We start from the raw sequence: 17,339 nt of genomic DNA on the forward strand, positions 1-17,339 counted from the left end.
CTACTGCTTCCTTGAAACGTTTTGAAGTCTTGCTTTTCTCTTTGAGAGAGCCTTACACAGTAGCAGATGTGCTTGTTCAGTTTCATAATAGGTGTCCTTCGAAAGAGCCTTCTCCAGAGCTAATACTTCCAAGGAAAGGTGTCCACAGAGCAGTCCTTGTGTAATCATTAATATCTGCCATTCGACAGCCACTAACAGAAATTCAGCAAGCTTAATGAAAGAGTGTTGAAGTGCTGTGAGGAATAGAGTCAATCCAGGCCCTCCCCTCTCTTGCACTGTGTATAAACAGTGAAAAAACCCAGCTGCAAACAGAAATGTTTTCTTCTTGCTGTAACATTTCTGAACTGTTGGCCTAACAAATTTTGAAGCTTTTTCACCTTCTCCGATACAGAATGATGCATGTATTTCTTGCATGCTTCAAGATCACTTTGTGAAGGAGTAGTATTTTCTTAGAATTCAAAGAAAAAGCTTGTAACCATAAATGTCCCTGAGAAATAAACTGGAAAGAGTTTGGTTTTTTCTTACACGTGTTTTGGCTTTGAATGAAGAATCTCTGGAGTTACCAACGGAGCTTTCTCAGCTGTATCTTTACTCTTCATTCTGTTTGGCCTCTCTGGTCCAAATGAAACTGAAGCTGTGAAGAAGATCTGTACAACACCCTGGTTGGAAAGGGCATGTGCATGTGTGTGGGTTGTTGTGCAGTTGGTTGGAGATCACAGAGTTGTTGACAACACACAGTTTCATAGCACATTAAGCGAGCTCAAACTAGGTTTTTTAATCTTTAGTGCTGAGCTTTTGTGGCTTGTGGGTACCACTGGCATTCAATACAAGGACTGGAGTCCAGTTGTTTAATTAAAACCCTCAGGTTTGAGGTATTTGCATGAACGTAACGGCATCATTACAGCGCTACCAGTGGGAAGGTGGTGTCACGAGATCCTTCATATCTGTGCACCCAGCTTTTAGAACATCTGCTTCTGAAGAGCTGGAGAGAGGCTTGTATTAAACAATGGTAAATAACCTATGCCACATCAAAGCCATTTAAAAGAAGTGGTTGAGCAGTTGTGTGGGAACCAAACCAGTTCATGTAAACCAGAACTTCAAGCACGGTCACGATAAGGCACCTTTGGAATGAGCTGGTTATTTAGCTGCATAGTGAGACTGCTTGCCCACTTACATGCTTAGGCATGCAGGCAGACACACATGTAAAATGCACATATGACAACATATTAGTAAGAATACATCCTAAAGTTACAGTAAGCAAATAATGCTTTCTCTCCCAGTATTAAAGATTTGTTTTATACAATTAAAAAACTTCTCAAGTTTACATGTCATAGTAATCAAGTTCAGCAGTTAGACGCAGTATTGTCATGGGTATAATTGTGTTCAAAAGCCCCATCTCCTGGATATCATCCATGATCACCATGGATTTAAGTACATAAGTAAATGAAAGTGCTTCTTATGTTAAGATGGATAAATACCCCATGATGCTGCTTTGACTGATGCCAGTCATCACTTTTCCATTCCATTTACTTTGCTTTCCAGGAAATGCTCTAATGCAAGTCAGAGGATGCTGTGAATTCTCATTATTGGTCTGTCATTACCTAAATTTGGAAAATGCAACTTTATTGGGCATTAACAGATCAATGTTGTAGTGCTGCATCGTACCAAGCACAAAATGATCTGCCCTAAAATTCGTGTATGGGCTGGCCAGGTAGTCACAAGAAAAGAAAAGTTGCATTCCTCTGTGGATTTACTGGGGTCCTTGTCTGCCTTCTATTTCAAGAAGAATGTGACTGCAAGAGAGCAAACTCTGTTCTGTGTGTCTAATGTATATGCAAAGGTATGTGCACCCCTTAATGCTGATAGGAATCTTCTTCCTTATTCTTTTTCTTTTTTAATGGTGACTGAGTAAATGCTTGGTTTTAGTTAATTGTAGTGAAATTGTGAAGCTCAGGGTTCCTGCGTGATCGCCCACGTAAACCACATCTCAGGGGTGATGGCTCTCCTGTCTCACACAGTTGTGCTGAGCTGCAGCGTCTGAGCTGGGCACATTCTGATGGCTCACAGGGCTGCCCTGTGCTGTGCAGTGACACCGGGTATTTCTGAAGGAAAAGGAATTGAGTTTGTAGTGCTTATGCATCATATTTTTTCATTTCAACAGCTGGAAAAGGCTGAGTTAATTGAAAAGTAACATTTTGGTGAGGAAAAAATGGCTAAGCTGTTAATTCCTCCTCTTTCTACCATTAAGGTAACTGTGCACACGGTCTGTGCTTTAAAAGACTCCTCCAAGTGAAAATGCAGTGTTTTTTCAATCTGAATTCTTCTTCCAGCATTGCTACTGAAAGATGCTGCTCAGGCTGTACCTCCACCTTGTGCAGTTCAGTCTCTCTGGCTGGTTTATAGAGTTCAGAGTTCTGCGGTGCCATTGCATGTTGGCATTTGTGGTTCTGCTCCCCACAGAGGCTTCACAATGAGAATCAGAGCTCTGCAGTCACATATTAGTCTCCTTCCCAGGGTGATGCTACGATAAGCTTTGCTGTGTAGGTGATGGTCACCTTCTTTCTATTGGAGCCCAACTAGTCACATGGACTTTGGCATGTGTTGACTTTGATCTTTCAGCTGTTGTGCACAGCTTTGATTTTCAGTATCTGAATGTATTTGGAATATAGAAGATGCTGAAATGATTGGGCATTGGTCTGTTGTTTCCTGCATGCGTTCTTAGGCTGTTCAGTGAATAACACAGAGCAGATAAACTGCTCTTAGTGCAGGATCCTCCAGGAGTTCCAGGCTTCCTCATTTGTTAGAGAAGTGTCATGCAGAGCTGTATCTGCCTGCTCCGGGTAGCAGAAGTTCAGCTGTTAGTTGGTATGGCAAACAGGCCATCAGTGCTGTGGGAGAAACTCACATTCATAATTCCACAGACTCCTGTGCTGGCACAGTTCTGTTCATCCGAGTTCATCCCATTTTACTAACCATGTCTTGGTCTTGCTCAAAATTGGAGAAACTTAGGCCAGAATTGTTGAATTGTAATTTTTTTCAATATGGAGCAAGTCTTCAATTGAAAAGTTCATATTCAGCCCAGAGAAATTACTGGCTGCATTTTTTTTCTTAATAACAACAGCAACACCATCAAAGAGCAATAGATCAGTATCTTTCTGTGCTAAGATTTGAAAAGCAGATAAAAAGAAATTGAAGTAATGCTGCATTTTGATCCCGAGCTTTATTCACCCAGCGCTACCCACATCCCTAACAGCAACCACAGAAAGTGATGGTTTCGAGCTGGTCGTTCCTCATTTATCTGCTTCTCATGAAGCAGTTTGCGTTCATCTTCAACAGCTCTGCTACAAAGCAAATCTGAAGCCTGGTGCTGAGGATCCTGTCAGAAAGAGCTGTGCTGAGATTTGGGAGCAAAGCTGTGTGTTGTGCAGGATATTCTCAGGAACTGGTAAAGTGTGTGTGTGTGTGGAACATGTCATCTGCTGCAGTCCATAGAAACTAATGTGTGCAGAGTTATGATGGAGGGCAAACAAGGACATGTTCAGAACAGTGGGGACCAAAGCAAAGCAGAACAGTCAGCGCTTCTGTCTTGTTTTGATAAATGTCCCATGTAAAATGTTACTAGTTTTTAATGCCTTTTTCTCCTTTAAAATACGGAAACCAGAGGTAAAACTAATTTATTTCTATTTCAAAACCACACTCAAGTTAATAAGTAATCTGTATATCTGTTTTTACCATTATTAGTTATGATTTAACTTCAGTAATACATCAAATATGTTTGAACACAAGTTAATGTGCTTGGTAATTGCACAGGCATGGTAACATTTTGGTTTTTTAAAGTTCCACTGAATTTGAATTCAAGCTTTTAAACTAATTTTTCTTTCCTTCTCTTAACTACGTTAGTATGTGTGTTGATGCAGTTTTGAGTTTAGTTTTAGACTTGTTCTCACCAATCCTTTACAGCAAGCTGCTGATTTCTTAGTAAGAATTATAAACAGCTTTAAAAATCAAACCTGGAAAGCTGAAACCAACTCTGTAAGATAGAAATGTTACAGGTAACCTTAACTTGAGCACAACGACCTCACAGCTTCCAGTTCTCAGCTGCATAATATCCCTCCTCTCAGCATCTGTTCCACATTGACTGGTGCGAGTAGGTGGTAATTTGACTTCCCTCCCTCCCCCAACCAAATGTCATGGGAAACAATGTAGAGTGGGTAATGCCCTTCTGTTTTGCTGTGAACAGGCTTGCAGGATATTCTTTTGAGACCCTCTCGTTACTGATGCTAATTGCCTTGTGTAATTGAAAAGGGAGCTCTTGCTCTCCCGGAGGCGGCGATGGCTGCCTATTACAGGTGCCCAGCAGGGATGTTACCTGCGGTCCACTGATACTCTCTGGATGCTCATTCTCTGCTTCTGCCCTCTTGCTATAGAGGGAAGGAATCAATCTGAGATTACAGGAATGTAGCAGTTGTTTTGTTTTGTTTTTTTTTAATGAAGCATTGAAAGCAAAGATAGAAAGCGTAGGGTTATATATTTTTTAAATCCACGTGTGGTCATTACAGCTTATATGTGATCTTTTTGTAAGGTGAGGAATGTCTTGTACTATCTGTGTGTGCACTCTGTCCACCACTGTAGCATAATTCAGCCCTTCTGAGGATCAGGAAGATTCAGCAGAAATGCTGATCAAAAAGTGTCTGAGTCCAGGTCACCCCCACCTGGAAGCGTGCACATCTCAAATCTAATTGTAGAGCGTTTTGCTCAACAGGCATTTTAAGGAGACAGTATGTGATTCCTGGCAACTCAAACAAAAGTCGTAAAGCAGATGGATGAGAGCTTGGCTGAGGCTTCAGGATCTAATTGACTCAGGTGGCCAGCTGCCATTGGTAGGTGTCACCCATGTCGTTACTTCCATACTTAGGATCAGGTGGAACCTTACTCAGTAACGTCTTTCCACAAACTTCTGAAGTACCGCGTAGCAGAAAGGTTGTCCCTTCTTAAGACTGCTGCAAGAAGACTTCAGCAAAGAAAAGCTTACGTTGGTTTGTTCAGGTGGTTTTGGACACATTTGTCTAGAGATTAATTACTTTTGAGTAATAGCTGTGATTTGAGGAGTCAGCAGCATAGTACTCGATTTCTGAAGTAGCAATACTTGGTGGTAAGTTAAAGGTCCCAGGGAAGCTGGCAGAACTCTGTTGTCTTAGCAGTTTCTGTTACAGGATATTGGAAGGCACATGAAAATGTGCTTTACAGAATAATTAGTTGCTGCTGTGAAATAATTTGTGTGCATCTGTTTGCAGAGCAAAACTGACTGCATCTAACCTACCTAAGGAAATCAGCATAAGTCTCAGAAATGGAAGGAGAAAAGTGGCACTCCTGTTTTACCTATGGAGAGTAGAAGGAGCGTGCTTCAAAGCTGAGAACTGTGCCAAGAAGTTATTGCTTATTTACTGCATCCTCTGTTTAATCTAAGAAAGCTGCATTGGCATTATCTCCGTGCTGATCATAAAAATGAATTGCTGCACTCCTTAGACCTGCAGTGACAGTTCATAGGGTTTGGAAGATAGGTGTGTGACCGTGGTATCCCTTGAGAAGCTAGAGGGCTGCCTTGGAAGAATTGTTCCAGCTCTGATAAGAACATCTCTCATTTTCTGACTGGTGAAAAGTTGAATGGAAGGTGGATGCTGGAAGCCCAGGGTGCAGGCAGCAGGCTGATGGTCTCAGCAGCACTCCTCTCCTGCACAGCCCTCAGGAGTTGAGGGTGTTAGAATTAAAAAGCAGCATTTGCTGATGTTTCTCCTCTGTGTTCATTTAGTAAAATAACAAAACCCTGTCTAAGCAGAAATTAATGCTTTGTGGTAAAGCTCTGGCCATTTGGGTAGCTGCAAATGTGGCACGGTGGCCCTCTTAGTGAAGTTTAGAGAGTCATTTTCATTAACTGTTCTGGCAGCTCTTTCATCTTAGGAGTTGATCTTCACACCAGATAGCACAAAGCACATCTCTGCAAAGGGAAACAGGGCTGTGCCACGAAAAGGAATTTGCTGACCACTGTAATAGCTTCACCTCTACAGGAGTTAACTGCCTCTGGTCACCTTCTGATTCTCTTTTATATTTTTTTGTACTTCTCTTTTTGTCTCCTCATTTTTATTTGCACAACGTTTTCAGGGTTCCACACTGTCTATGTGAACTTGCAGTATGTTTGAATTTCATTATAAAGAGCTACTGGAGTCACAATCCAAGACAAACTGCTATTTCCTAGGAGGGTTTTTGACTTCTCAGTCTGTGTTTGCATTCCTCCAGGTGATGATAATGGGAAGAAGGCCAACAATCCCAACCACTGTAACTGCATCATAGACCAAATCTTCACAGGCGGACTACAGTCTGATGTTACCTGTCAGGTCTGCCAGTAAGTGTTCTTATTCCAATTCTGTGCTCTGGTTTGAAGCTGCATGCTCTCTGCTGCAGCAGTGTACTGAATTCTTTCTTGAGTATCAGTAAAGTAACAACAAAATTCCTGCAAGATGAGAACTGTTGAAATACAACAGCTGAATGCAATAAATTGCCGGTTAATTATCATATATTAAGAGATACCAACCATAGAAGGCTTCACAGACTTAGGATTATAGATTTCTTACTACTTTAAAAAGGTGGATGATTTCCAAGATTGTGAGAGAAAGACTTCCCAGATCTCTTTAGTTCCAGAAGTCTGCAACTGTCGCTGCATTAGAAGAAAATTCTGATATGCAACCATATTTTCCTTCAGTTAGAAGCCACAGGTATCTTCAGGACAGGTTTCCAGGAGGCTGATGTTAGCTGGTCTCAGGCAGCAGCAAGTGAATGTCTTACAAGAGTAAGAAAAATTGTGTTTGTTCTGCTGTGTACTGAGGCAAGCTGACTTCTCTTTCAAGATGTTTGGTGTCACCACAGTTCAGAAGCCAAAATTCCTGTTTTATAAACTTTTTTTTTGGCTTGTATTCTTCATAATTACTTGCAGTGTCCCATAGATGGACAGTTGTGCTGTGCTTGATTGAATCTGTTTTTATGCTCGATTTCTTGGAGAGATTTGCTGTAGGAGAAAAGTGTGAACTTACGTTCTTAGCTGGTAGAGCTGCAGAATCCTTGTAGTAAAACACTTGGTGTGTTATGACTTCATAGTAACTTGGAAGAAATTTTAATAAAAGAAATTTTCTTTTGAAAATTCACAAGCTTTGCACAAATGAAGACGGAAGGAAAAAAATAAAGGCAGAGTATTGTAGGCTTGGTGAGATCTCCTAGTCATAGTGTACTTTAACAAGGAAAGAGAACTCAACAACAACAACAAAACATAATGAATGCAATCAGAAAATGCTTCCAAGCTAGGGGCTTGGGTCAGTGCAGAATACAATTCTGAGCAGCTTTCTCCATAGTCTAGCTGTTGGCTTGTCTTTAGCTGTCTTCTACAGAAATTTGTTTGAGAATGTACGCTTCTTGATGCGGTTACTCTGTGGCCTCTCAAATTCCAAATTCTACAAGAGATTGTCATTTGAAACTGCAAAGCTTAATTCAGTGCAGTACTGTGTGGCAAAAATATTTGGCCCTCTTTTTTAGTGCCTTTCAGCACCACCTTCCATGTCTTGAGCACAGCACCAGCCTTCTGAACCAGTAGAGCTGTGTGTAACTGGTGCTGCTGGTGTTAGCTGGTAGAATGAACAAAGCATCTATGTCTAAGTAACCCAACTGGATCACAAATAAATATATTTTGCATTGAAATACATTTCCTAGAACACAGAAAAGTAATGAGTTGTGGGAAAACACTCTGGAGCAGCTATATATATATATGTATGTGTGTATATATATATATATATGTTTTTGTCATCTTTGAGTGCCCTCTAGGGGTGATGTAGATCCCATCTTTCTTAAGAGCAAATATCTGCTTGGAGTGCACTCTCAAGTGAGGGAACCCCTTCATTTTATTTCCTTCAAGTATGTATTAAACTCCTTTCTTTTTCACAGTGGCGTTTCCACAACGATAGACCCGTTCTGGGACATCAGTTTGGATTTGCCAGGCTCCTCCACCCCGTTCTGGCCTCTGAGTCCAGGGAGTGATGGCAGTGTTGTAAATGGGGAAAGCCATGTATCAGGCACCACCACTCTCACAGACTGCTTGCGAAGGTATGAATTGAGACAAATGTAATTTTAGTAGGGTAAAAAGAATTGGGCTCCATTCTCTTCTCCACAGGTGGCAGTGAACAATGACAGTAAGTGATGCTTTGTCATGGCATAATCCCCAAACATGTTATACATATTTCAGGTTATGCACAAGGCAACGTGGAAAAGGAATAGAAGAGAAACAGAGGGCCTAACAATGAGCAATCAAATCCAGTTGCCATGTGATGCAAAAAGATAATTTTATACTGCCTGCTGCAGGCAGTGTAGCTTTACATGGTTGAAAACAGTCATGTGTGTCTCCATGTCATCTGAGCTTTGACCCTGGCCCTGGAGGGCTACAGGCACAGAGTGTCCTGCAGAACAGTTTGCAGCTGAGCACAGAAGTCTGTCTTTTTGCTTCAGAATTTCCAAATCATTGTTTTTTGGTTTTGAAAGCAGAAGATCTTTGCTGTCCATCTGAAAATTAACTGTCATGTTGAAGGAGGCGAATGAAGGTTTAGCTCCTTTCTTAGTTGCTGATGCACTTCAGTGCAATCTGCCCAAGTAGAGCAATGATAAATGTCCAGTTGGGGTATCTGAGCTGTAGCACTTAATGTGATTACCTCCAATGATGTGGAATGTGGATGGTGTGTGTTTTTTATTAATTCTTTCCCCAAAATGTCACTTAAAAGCCATGAAAGGCTTCTGTTGAGGTGCTGGAAGATGCGAGTAACAGTGAAAAGTGATTTCAGCATGTGTGAAAAAGTCTGATCATATTGTGCATCCTTTTGCTTTTTAATGTATTTTTCAGGTTTACAAGGCCAGAACATCTAGGAAGCAGTGCCAAAATCAAATGTAGTGGTTGCCATAGCTACCAGGAATCTACCAAACAACTCACTATGAAGAAATTACCCATTGTGGCCTGTTTTCATCTCAAAGTAAGTTCACAGGGGGCAGACATGGCTCAGGATGTTTATTCCTCTTTCAGAGGGTGAGATAGAAGACGAGTCCAGGAATTTATCTTTCACTGGCTCTTCTTTTATTATATCAATTAATATGAAGAACAAACTGCGTGCTCAGCTAGATGTTCTATTAAGATACCATTATATTATCTGTAATGTAGCTTTGCAGTACATCTCTGGGAACCTAACAAGAATCTAGAACTGAAGTGGAAAGTCTAGTATGATACCTGAACATCCTAAAAGCCAGTCTCCACTAATGCTTATTCATTCTGTGCAGTAGCATTTTTATGCTTCTACTCTAAGGATGCCTCAGAGAAAGCTCTGTGCTGAGGGGAGAGCGTGCAGAGGTTTGCAGTGAGGAAGGATTCTTTTATCTTCCCAACTAATTCACTGAAGATTACTCTTCAGTATTTCCAATCCAAATTATGTCAGATGGGAGATATGTCATAGTTGGTGCCCTCAGCTTGTTAAGTCCTATGTGATTTATGTCTTAAATAAAAAGAGCATGACTGTGGTGCAAAGTAAGCATCTATCATAGAGGATGACTGTCATTCTGCATCAGCAAGCAAAGGGTCCTTGAAAAGCAATGCTGTGGGCCTCTGTGGGAGCAGCCATCACGTAATTGCATCTTTGATCTGCATGAGCTCTTCAGATGCAGACCTCAGGTCTTGAGCATCTCCTGGGACAGAATGACGGAGTCCCATCATTGCTAGGCAGCAACTGATGGTCACTGTGCTCAGCTCTTCCAACTGCCTGTCTGGTGATAGTAGTATCGAGTAAGCTACATAAAGGAAAGCAGTATTTTACCCCTGGCCGTGGCAACTAGAAACATTTTGAACAGCAGCCTCTGTGCTGTGTACCAGTGAAGGCTTCTATTGCTCCATTTTCCAACCTTTTTCCATATCCTTCGTGTGGCTAATAAACATTTGGATGATTTCTAGGCTTTGAACCCTGGTGAAACACGTGAGGAGCTCCAACAGTTTTGGAAATAGGCCTTTATCTCATACTTGTCATGGCAAAGTAAATGTAGGGTTTTGCTGTAGCAAGCGATGTCTTTTCAGGTTCATTTTCCAGCAGTCTCTAAGCTGGTTCTGTGCATTCATACTGGAAAACCTAATATTCTGTGTAACTATGGTGTCATTGTAGCACTGAGCAACTCATAAATTGTATTCAGGAAATGATTGTAGCTTGGAACTGCTGAATGTCATAACGACTCCATATCCAGCGTAGCAGCAATTTAAAATTTATTTTCAAATTTCGGCTCATTCATACAGAAGCTTGTGAATGAAAACATGGGATGCCACAGGAAGGTCTGCATTCATGAGAAGGGCTTGATTCTGCTTTCCATAGAGAAGGGGTAGCGCAGGAGGGAAGAATTCCCACTTGTGTAACTTACTGGTCTTTTAAGACTGTTTGGGACAATCATGCCTTCAGGTGGTCATCCTCACACATACCAGTGTTCCCTCAGTTACATCTTCCATAGTAACCAAGGCAGTCCTCAATGTGATAAGCCAGATTTGTACCCCGAGTGGAATAGTCACACTGTTCCTTTGTTTTTCTGCTCTTCCTGCAGGCAGTTCCTGCATGGCTGCCTTGAGGTTTTAAGAGTTTTTAGCTGGCTGCTTGGCTTTTGGTTTTGTTTATTTTGGTTTGTTTGCTGTTGAGAAAGACTTTTGGGGTTTGGGGTTTTTCTTTTTTTCGATCCTTTTTTTTTCCTTGATGTAAAGTGATGGGCAGGAGGTGTAGGTGATTCTGCCCATTGAACGAGGTAGTATCATTATGCTGAACCCCCTTCAGTCTTATGCAGAATGACTGAAGATGTTTTTGAAAATAAATTATTCTTTCTGAGTGATTGTGTTTGCGTCCAAAATGCAAATTTCATTTCATGTTTTGAAGCAAAATTGAAACACAAAAGATAAGAATTCTGGAAGTCTTCCCTTTTCACGTCTGGATCTGTTGCTAGGGAATTGTTATGGCACCACGATTGGAAAATAATTAACTAGAAGTGTAAATAGAGCAGAATTTCTGAGAAGTGGATAGGGAAGCTGCCTTTAAATAGAAACTCATTCATGTCTTTCTGTTATTTGTTCCCATTTCTATTTAATGTTCAATTGACAAGATGAAGAAAGGGCGGTGGGTACTGAGGCTGCTTTTGGCTGAGGGACAGGGCTCTTTTATGACCATATTCCATTTTTGCCATAATTTGAATTGATATTCCTGTGCAGGCTTGACTTGTGTTATTTGAGATGATTGGATGGGTGGATTGAACGTGTGAATCTGATAGCAAGCTTTTACTGTCACCAGTTTTGTATGCTGATGTAGGCAGCAGCTGCAGTGCATTTGAGTAGCGCACAGTAGAACTGAACGCTGCTCTGCTTAAAGGCTGTGTTTGCTGTCTTCTCAGTGTATTTTTGAACACCAGTTGGAAATGAATTTGTGTGGATACACGCTAAGATAAACAATCAAATACTGTTTTATTTTCCTTCCACAAATAGTGACTTATTTTCCTAGTAGAACATGTTTTAGCATTTACCTGGGGGATCCCTGTCCAGAAAAAATCTGGGGTGTCCCAAGCTGCTGACTGTGATCTGCTTTTATATACCTAAGCTAAGGACATTTGTAATAGAGAGGCTTTGTCTATCTCAAATGATAAAAAATTCTTCCACTTTGTCCCCAGCGGTTTGAACACTCAGCCAAACTGAGGCGAAAGATCACTACGTATGTCTCATTTCCACTGGAGCTGGACATGACACCATTCATGGCTTCCAGGTACGTACCAAGTTCTAAATCCCCCAGAGACCTGCATGGAACCTGACCACTTCCATTCACATGCATCATGAACATCCCTGAATCGAGCCTATAGAGCAGTATGCATGATGGTACTTCTGGAAATGTGTATCTTTCCTTAGCTAATTTTAGATAAACTATTTTGTGTGTCAGAAAGGACTTCGTACTTCAACTTTTTATTTATTTATTTATTTGTTTGTTTGTTTGTTAAATTAACACATGTTATGTTTTCTCTTGCATATTAAACTCGTAGATTCAAATTCGTTGTCGCTTCAGACTTTTAAGTTCTGTTCTCTGGTCCCCATGACCTGAGAGCCCACCTAGCAGTCATCCCATGTCCCAGTTGGTGCTCTGCAGTCTAGATGTAACCCAGTGCCCAGCTGGGCATCTCTGAGGCTATAAAAATCTTTCCTCGCTATTACTGTGCACATGCAAGCCTGGTTTGTTGGTTAGTTTGTACCTTCACATTTTTTTTTAAGAAGGCTTCAAGAAAAGCACGTGGGTCAGGTTGAAACAGGCGTTTCTAATGAGTATTTAAACAAACAGGAAGGCTTCTCCCACCTCCCAAGTGGACATAATGTTTATATTGAACAAAAGTGTGAAGTTTTTCCTTCCATAAGGAAGAAATTTAATCAGCTCAACTAACGAGTATTTATCAGGTATTCCCTTCAAATATACAAGACTACGTTTAGATTTAATTTGTATCTGAAGCAATGCAGAAAGCCCCAAAACATGACATCTCTGAATACAATATCTATTTGATACTGAATTGTTCATAGTAATTTCAGACTTTTTCCCTGAAGAAAAATAGATCCTTCTTCTGGGAGAGAAAGGAGAGCCCTGAAGCTCTGTTAAATACTGTTATATTAAGAATATATGGTTTGTTCCAGTACATTCTGGAGATTTGGAGACTTTTCTGTTCCTCTGTGGTGAATTCTCTATGGATAGAACAGGCTCTGCTGATGAAAGTTATCAAGCATAGTGGAATATAGAGGGGATAATCAGGAGGCATAGCTCAGTAATCTGAATTTCATCACCTATGAAATCAACAGCATAATCCTATTGCTGCTGTCAAAACACAGAACGGGTTTACAAGAGCCAGGATGATTGACCCATCAGAGGATAAGGGATTGATGTAATTAGATATTTTAGCAGGTGTAAAATACAAATTGTTTCTTAACCTTTTTTAAAGCTTTTTGGATAGGACATTTGACGTAAACAGATCTGTATTTGCAGCACCAAAGCCTTGACTGGCAGGAGAAATGGTGCTTCCTATGTAACGTTGCTGCAAGAACAAATAAAGCATCTTCAGCATCCTAATCAGCAGCCCTTCTCTGCTGCTAAGCAGCACTGTGCTTTCGATTTAGGACCTGGATTGAGCAAACAGGCTGTGTCATGTAAAACCTATTTCCTGGGTTTGGGAAGCCACTGCTTTAAGTGACTGAATTTTTATGTGTGTGTTGCAGTAAAGAGAGCAGAATGAACGGGCAGTACCAGCAGCCGACGGATAGTCTAAACAATGATAATAAGTAAGTGGTACATTCCATGACTCCTACTGTGAAGGGTGTAGTTGGCTCCTAGGAGGAGATACGCAGCCTGCTGCATGTCCTGCAGCGCAGAGCGCGTTACGCGTTTGACAGCACAGTAAGTCTGAAGGGTTGCAAAATAAAGCTTGCTTTGCCGTGATTGCGTTCCTTTTTCATGGGTTTGTGGCAGCTGATTTACTGATCTGAAGATGGAAACGCCAGTAACTGGTTTGTGGACAAAATTAGCAGTTATGGTTCCGATGCCCAAAGGGCTGTGTGTTGCCTTGAGATGTTCCTGTTTCTGTTGCACTAACAAAAACAAGTCTCAGAGGGCTGAAAGTAAGCTCTGATGACTTCAGTAATCAGGCTGGATTCTAGCCAGAGTAACAAAGTGGCTGGGACAGGACTTGCTAAAGAATTTGAGGAGAGTAATTGAAACCAATCGACTTAGCTACATGGAAGAGGAGACTCTGAGACTAACTTGTTAAAAATAAGGTTGCAGGTTCAGTTGCTGCAGTCACGTGCTGATGTTGTGTATTTAAATTCCTCAATGAATTCCTCAGATTTCATTTAGCACTGAAAGTTTCATTGAGAAACTGGAATCATGTGATAGATTTTAACAAAAACCGACAGTTATCTGGGTCTGTCACAGTTGTCACAGAAGCAGACACCAATCACGTGTGGCCCTAAAGGAATTGACTCATCAGATACATGAAAGAAAACAGAATTGATCACTATTGAGGTCTGCACATGACGTAGGTTGAAGAAGTTGTTAATGAAGATGATGAGGTGATGAGGTAACAGCAGAGGTGTCTGAGTTGCTGAGCATGCTGCGTACCTGAGAAGTGCTGTTGCAATCCTAGAATCCTCCATGCAGGGGAGATGAAGGACTCCTCTCACAAAAGGATGACACAGGGACATCTGTGGCTCTGTGGGCACTCAGCTGGAGTAGGAGCCGTGCTGCAGCACTGCTGTCAAAAGAGCTCTGTAGATTTTGAAGATAAGTAGGACAGCATCAAGGGAGATTAGCGAGCTTATTTTACCATTGTGCAGCTGTGTTTGTTTGTAGGTTGGAGGGATAGCATTGTAAGGAAGAGGTAAAGATTGGAGAATGTTCCAGAAAGAGACACAAGTATATTTGTGGCAGGGAGCAAAATCTTAGAGCAAAGGAGTTAAAGGCAGCCTGATCAGTGTGTCAGTACCTTGCTTTGAGACATATGTCTGCTGGTTTTCAGGCTAGCAAACAAATGCACAGGAGCATCTAGAAGGTAGAAGCAGAGGCTGAATATAATATAATATCTGGCAGACTTTCCAAAGTAAGGATAATTGATGAGTGTAGCAATTTATCACTGGAAATATCTGAAGATTGGCTAAACTGAAGACTGCCTCCTCTCGTACCCCTCGAGTGTTTTTTCTGGCTCACTGGAGTTAAGTAGTTCACTAGAAGAAAGCAGGTGACTGAATAGTGGTCCTCTGTGGGAATGCATCAACTTCCATGTATTTTAGAAGAAAACTTCCAGTAGCTTGTATTGGTGAAGCTGCTGACTGTCATCAGAAGGGAATGCTGCAGTGGAGCAGGAAGAAAAATGTTCCTTTTCCCTGGGCAGAGATAGCCTCTTCCCAGTCAGCATTAAGAGCTGGTGTTTCATTGATGGATCTGATGCTTTACTATTTCTGTATGTATTTATGAATGTAAGCTTTTACCTCTTTAAAATGTCAGTTATTTTTGTCTCTTTGATCCTTGTATTGACTGACTCTTTTCTGTTCCAGGTATTCCTTGTTTGCAGTAGTTAATCACCAGGGAACCTTGGAGAGTGGGCACTATACCAGCTTCATCCGGCAGCACAAGGACCAGTGGTTCAAGTGTGATGATGCCATTATCACCAAGGCTAGCATTAAGGATGTACTAGACAGTGAAGGGTAAGTGAACTGTGTGCAGTTTGTGGTGCCACAGCGTAAGAAGGACATAAAACTGTCAGAGAAGCCAAAGGAATTGGCCTTGATCCTTGTGAGTCCCTTCCAACTCAGGATATTCTGTGATCTGGTGATCTGAGGGAATCACTGGGGATTGGGATGTATTTCAGGAATAAGGTTAACTGAAAAAGTGAAGTCTTCATTCTGGCATTTTCAACCGTGGGCTTGCTACAGGAGAGATAAGCTTGTTTGGGTTTTGTTTTAATTATTCATGACATTTATGTTAATTCCTGCAGACACAGATGTTCAGCTTGCAATTTTTTAGACAGATTTTCCTGTTTTCCTTTACTGAACTCCAACTGGGAAGTAAAAAAAAAAGGTCTCCTGTGATATCTGAATTTTGCTTTAGTCAAATCATGTAATGTTAACTTACGCTCTGAGGTCAGCAGAAGAAATAAGTTTCTCTTTACTGAATAACGAGATGGGCTACATCTCTGGAAGGAGCTGCCACAGGCAGTGAGAAGATCTGCAACACAGCCACTGCACATCTGGCTCATTATGAGCTGGTTTGGTCTCTGATCCGTTTCCCCTGTTCAGATGAGGGCTGACACCGAGCAGACCTCCACTGTGCAAAGGGAGCTCCATAGGAGTGGACCCAGAACAGTACGAATTGGAAAGCCCACAGATTGCTTTGTAGCATTTCAGGCAAGTTGTGCAGTGAGCCCATCAGTGTCTGGTGTGCAAAGAAAGCACAGAGATCAGTGTGCTACCTGTTGGTGTACCTGCCTGAGGGCTGGATTCTGCTGTGTAGCAGTACATGTACAGTAATTAAGGACAGGAAGAGTTCTGTCCTGCTAAAACACCAGATTTGAGGACAGATTGAGACATACATGAGTCATGTTTGGTTGGGACACGTCAGTTTTCACCCACATGCCTGGTTCTTTCTGTTTGTCAGATAAATGGCAGACAGTTTGTGATATTCTAATGTCTGGTGCTCTGGTTATGGGAGTCTAAAGGAACAGTTGCATCTTAAAGCACCGCAGTTACGTGCTGTGCCGTGATGTGTTGGATGGATGAGCATCAACACTGTCCCATCTTCCAGAGTTCTAAAGTTAAGGTTCAAACAGCACGAGGGTTTGACTGATGGACAACTGTTCCCTTTCCTGAGTCACTGGTGGAATTGTTTCAGCTGCCTTCTCCTGTGGGTAGCTGGGAGTATTGCTTCAATTTGAAGAGAATAACAGCATTAATAGCTCTCATTTTTTACAGCTGCATCCATGGAAATACTGATCTGCTACGATGTGCTGCACAAAGCTGAACCTGTACCTCTGCTTTCTTGCAGGTATTTGCTGTTCTATCACAAACAGTTCCTGGAGTATGAATAGCCTTATCCAGCAGCTTGTCAGATATAAACAAGGAAGAAAATAAGCAAGCCTTCTGAATCGACACACAAACCTACCTGAAATAAAAAGACCCATTGAAAAACAACTAGCACTGAGCTGTAACAGGACCTACTTGACACTGGCTCCAAGCCTGGCGGAGTGAGAAATGAACAATGTCCACCGTGTGTGCGGTCCCGCAAGGACAGCAAGGGGGAAAAAGGAGGCTGCAGTCAGTCACTTATCAGAGGAAAAATACAATGAAAGGAATGCTCTGGGTGGGGGAAATGGGAGCAGAGGAGTCCGGGCACTGGTACATCTCCTATGTTCCTCCAAAACGTGTGTGGGAAGGCGAGGGGGTGTACTCTCATCTCCATAAAGCATCTTCTCCATTGGTGCTTCAGCTCCAACGACCAATCATATAACAGTTAAAATTAAAAAAAAAAATAAAAAAAAATCCAAGCCCATTTTTTATGCATATGGATCTGAAAGCAGTAGAGTGGAGGAGGAGGGAATGACACAACTAAAGGACTTTGCAAGTATCTTTTTATTTGTGAATTTTAGTTATTAAATAAATACAGTATGAAACTATTAGGCTCTTTTTTTTCCACCAACAAAAGAAACCCTGAATTGTGGAACTGAAGCTACAA

General features: G+C 41.5%; 1 protein-coding gene across 3 annotated transcripts in view; it reads left to right on the forward strand.

Moving 5' to 3' along the window:
• The window catches only part of USP22 (ubiquitin specific peptidase 22), an 88,365-nt gene extending 71,085 nt beyond the window's left edge, over positions 1–17,280 (forward strand). For all 3 annotated transcript variants that reach the window (XM_042864705.1, XM_042864706.1, XM_042864707.1), the window contains 7 exons: positions 6,295–6,400; positions 7,987–8,145; positions 8,933–9,059; positions 11,761–11,852; positions 13,337–13,399; positions 15,167–15,316; positions 16,653–17,280. In XM_042864705.1, the coding sequence (XP_042720639.1) occupies positions 6,295–6,400; positions 7,987–8,145; positions 8,933–9,059; positions 11,761–11,852; positions 13,337–13,399; positions 15,167–15,316; positions 16,653–16,695 (740 nt within the window). In that variant the 3' untranslated portion in view covers positions 16,696–17,280. The remainder of the gene's footprint in view (positions 1–6,294; positions 6,401–7,986; positions 8,146–8,932; positions 9,060–11,760; positions 11,853–13,336; positions 13,400–15,166; positions 15,317–16,652) is intronic.
• The last annotated feature ends 59 nt before the right edge of the window (positions 17,281–17,339 follow it).

Source organism: Lagopus leucura, unplaced genomic scaffold (assembly GCF_019238085.1).
Source record: "Lagopus leucura isolate 7727_CA_CO unplaced genomic scaffold, USGS_WTPT01 Super-Scaffold_760, whole genome shotgun sequence".
In the NCBI taxonomy this organism is placed as follows: Eukaryota; Metazoa; Chordata; class Aves; order Galliformes; family Phasianidae; genus Lagopus; species Lagopus leucura.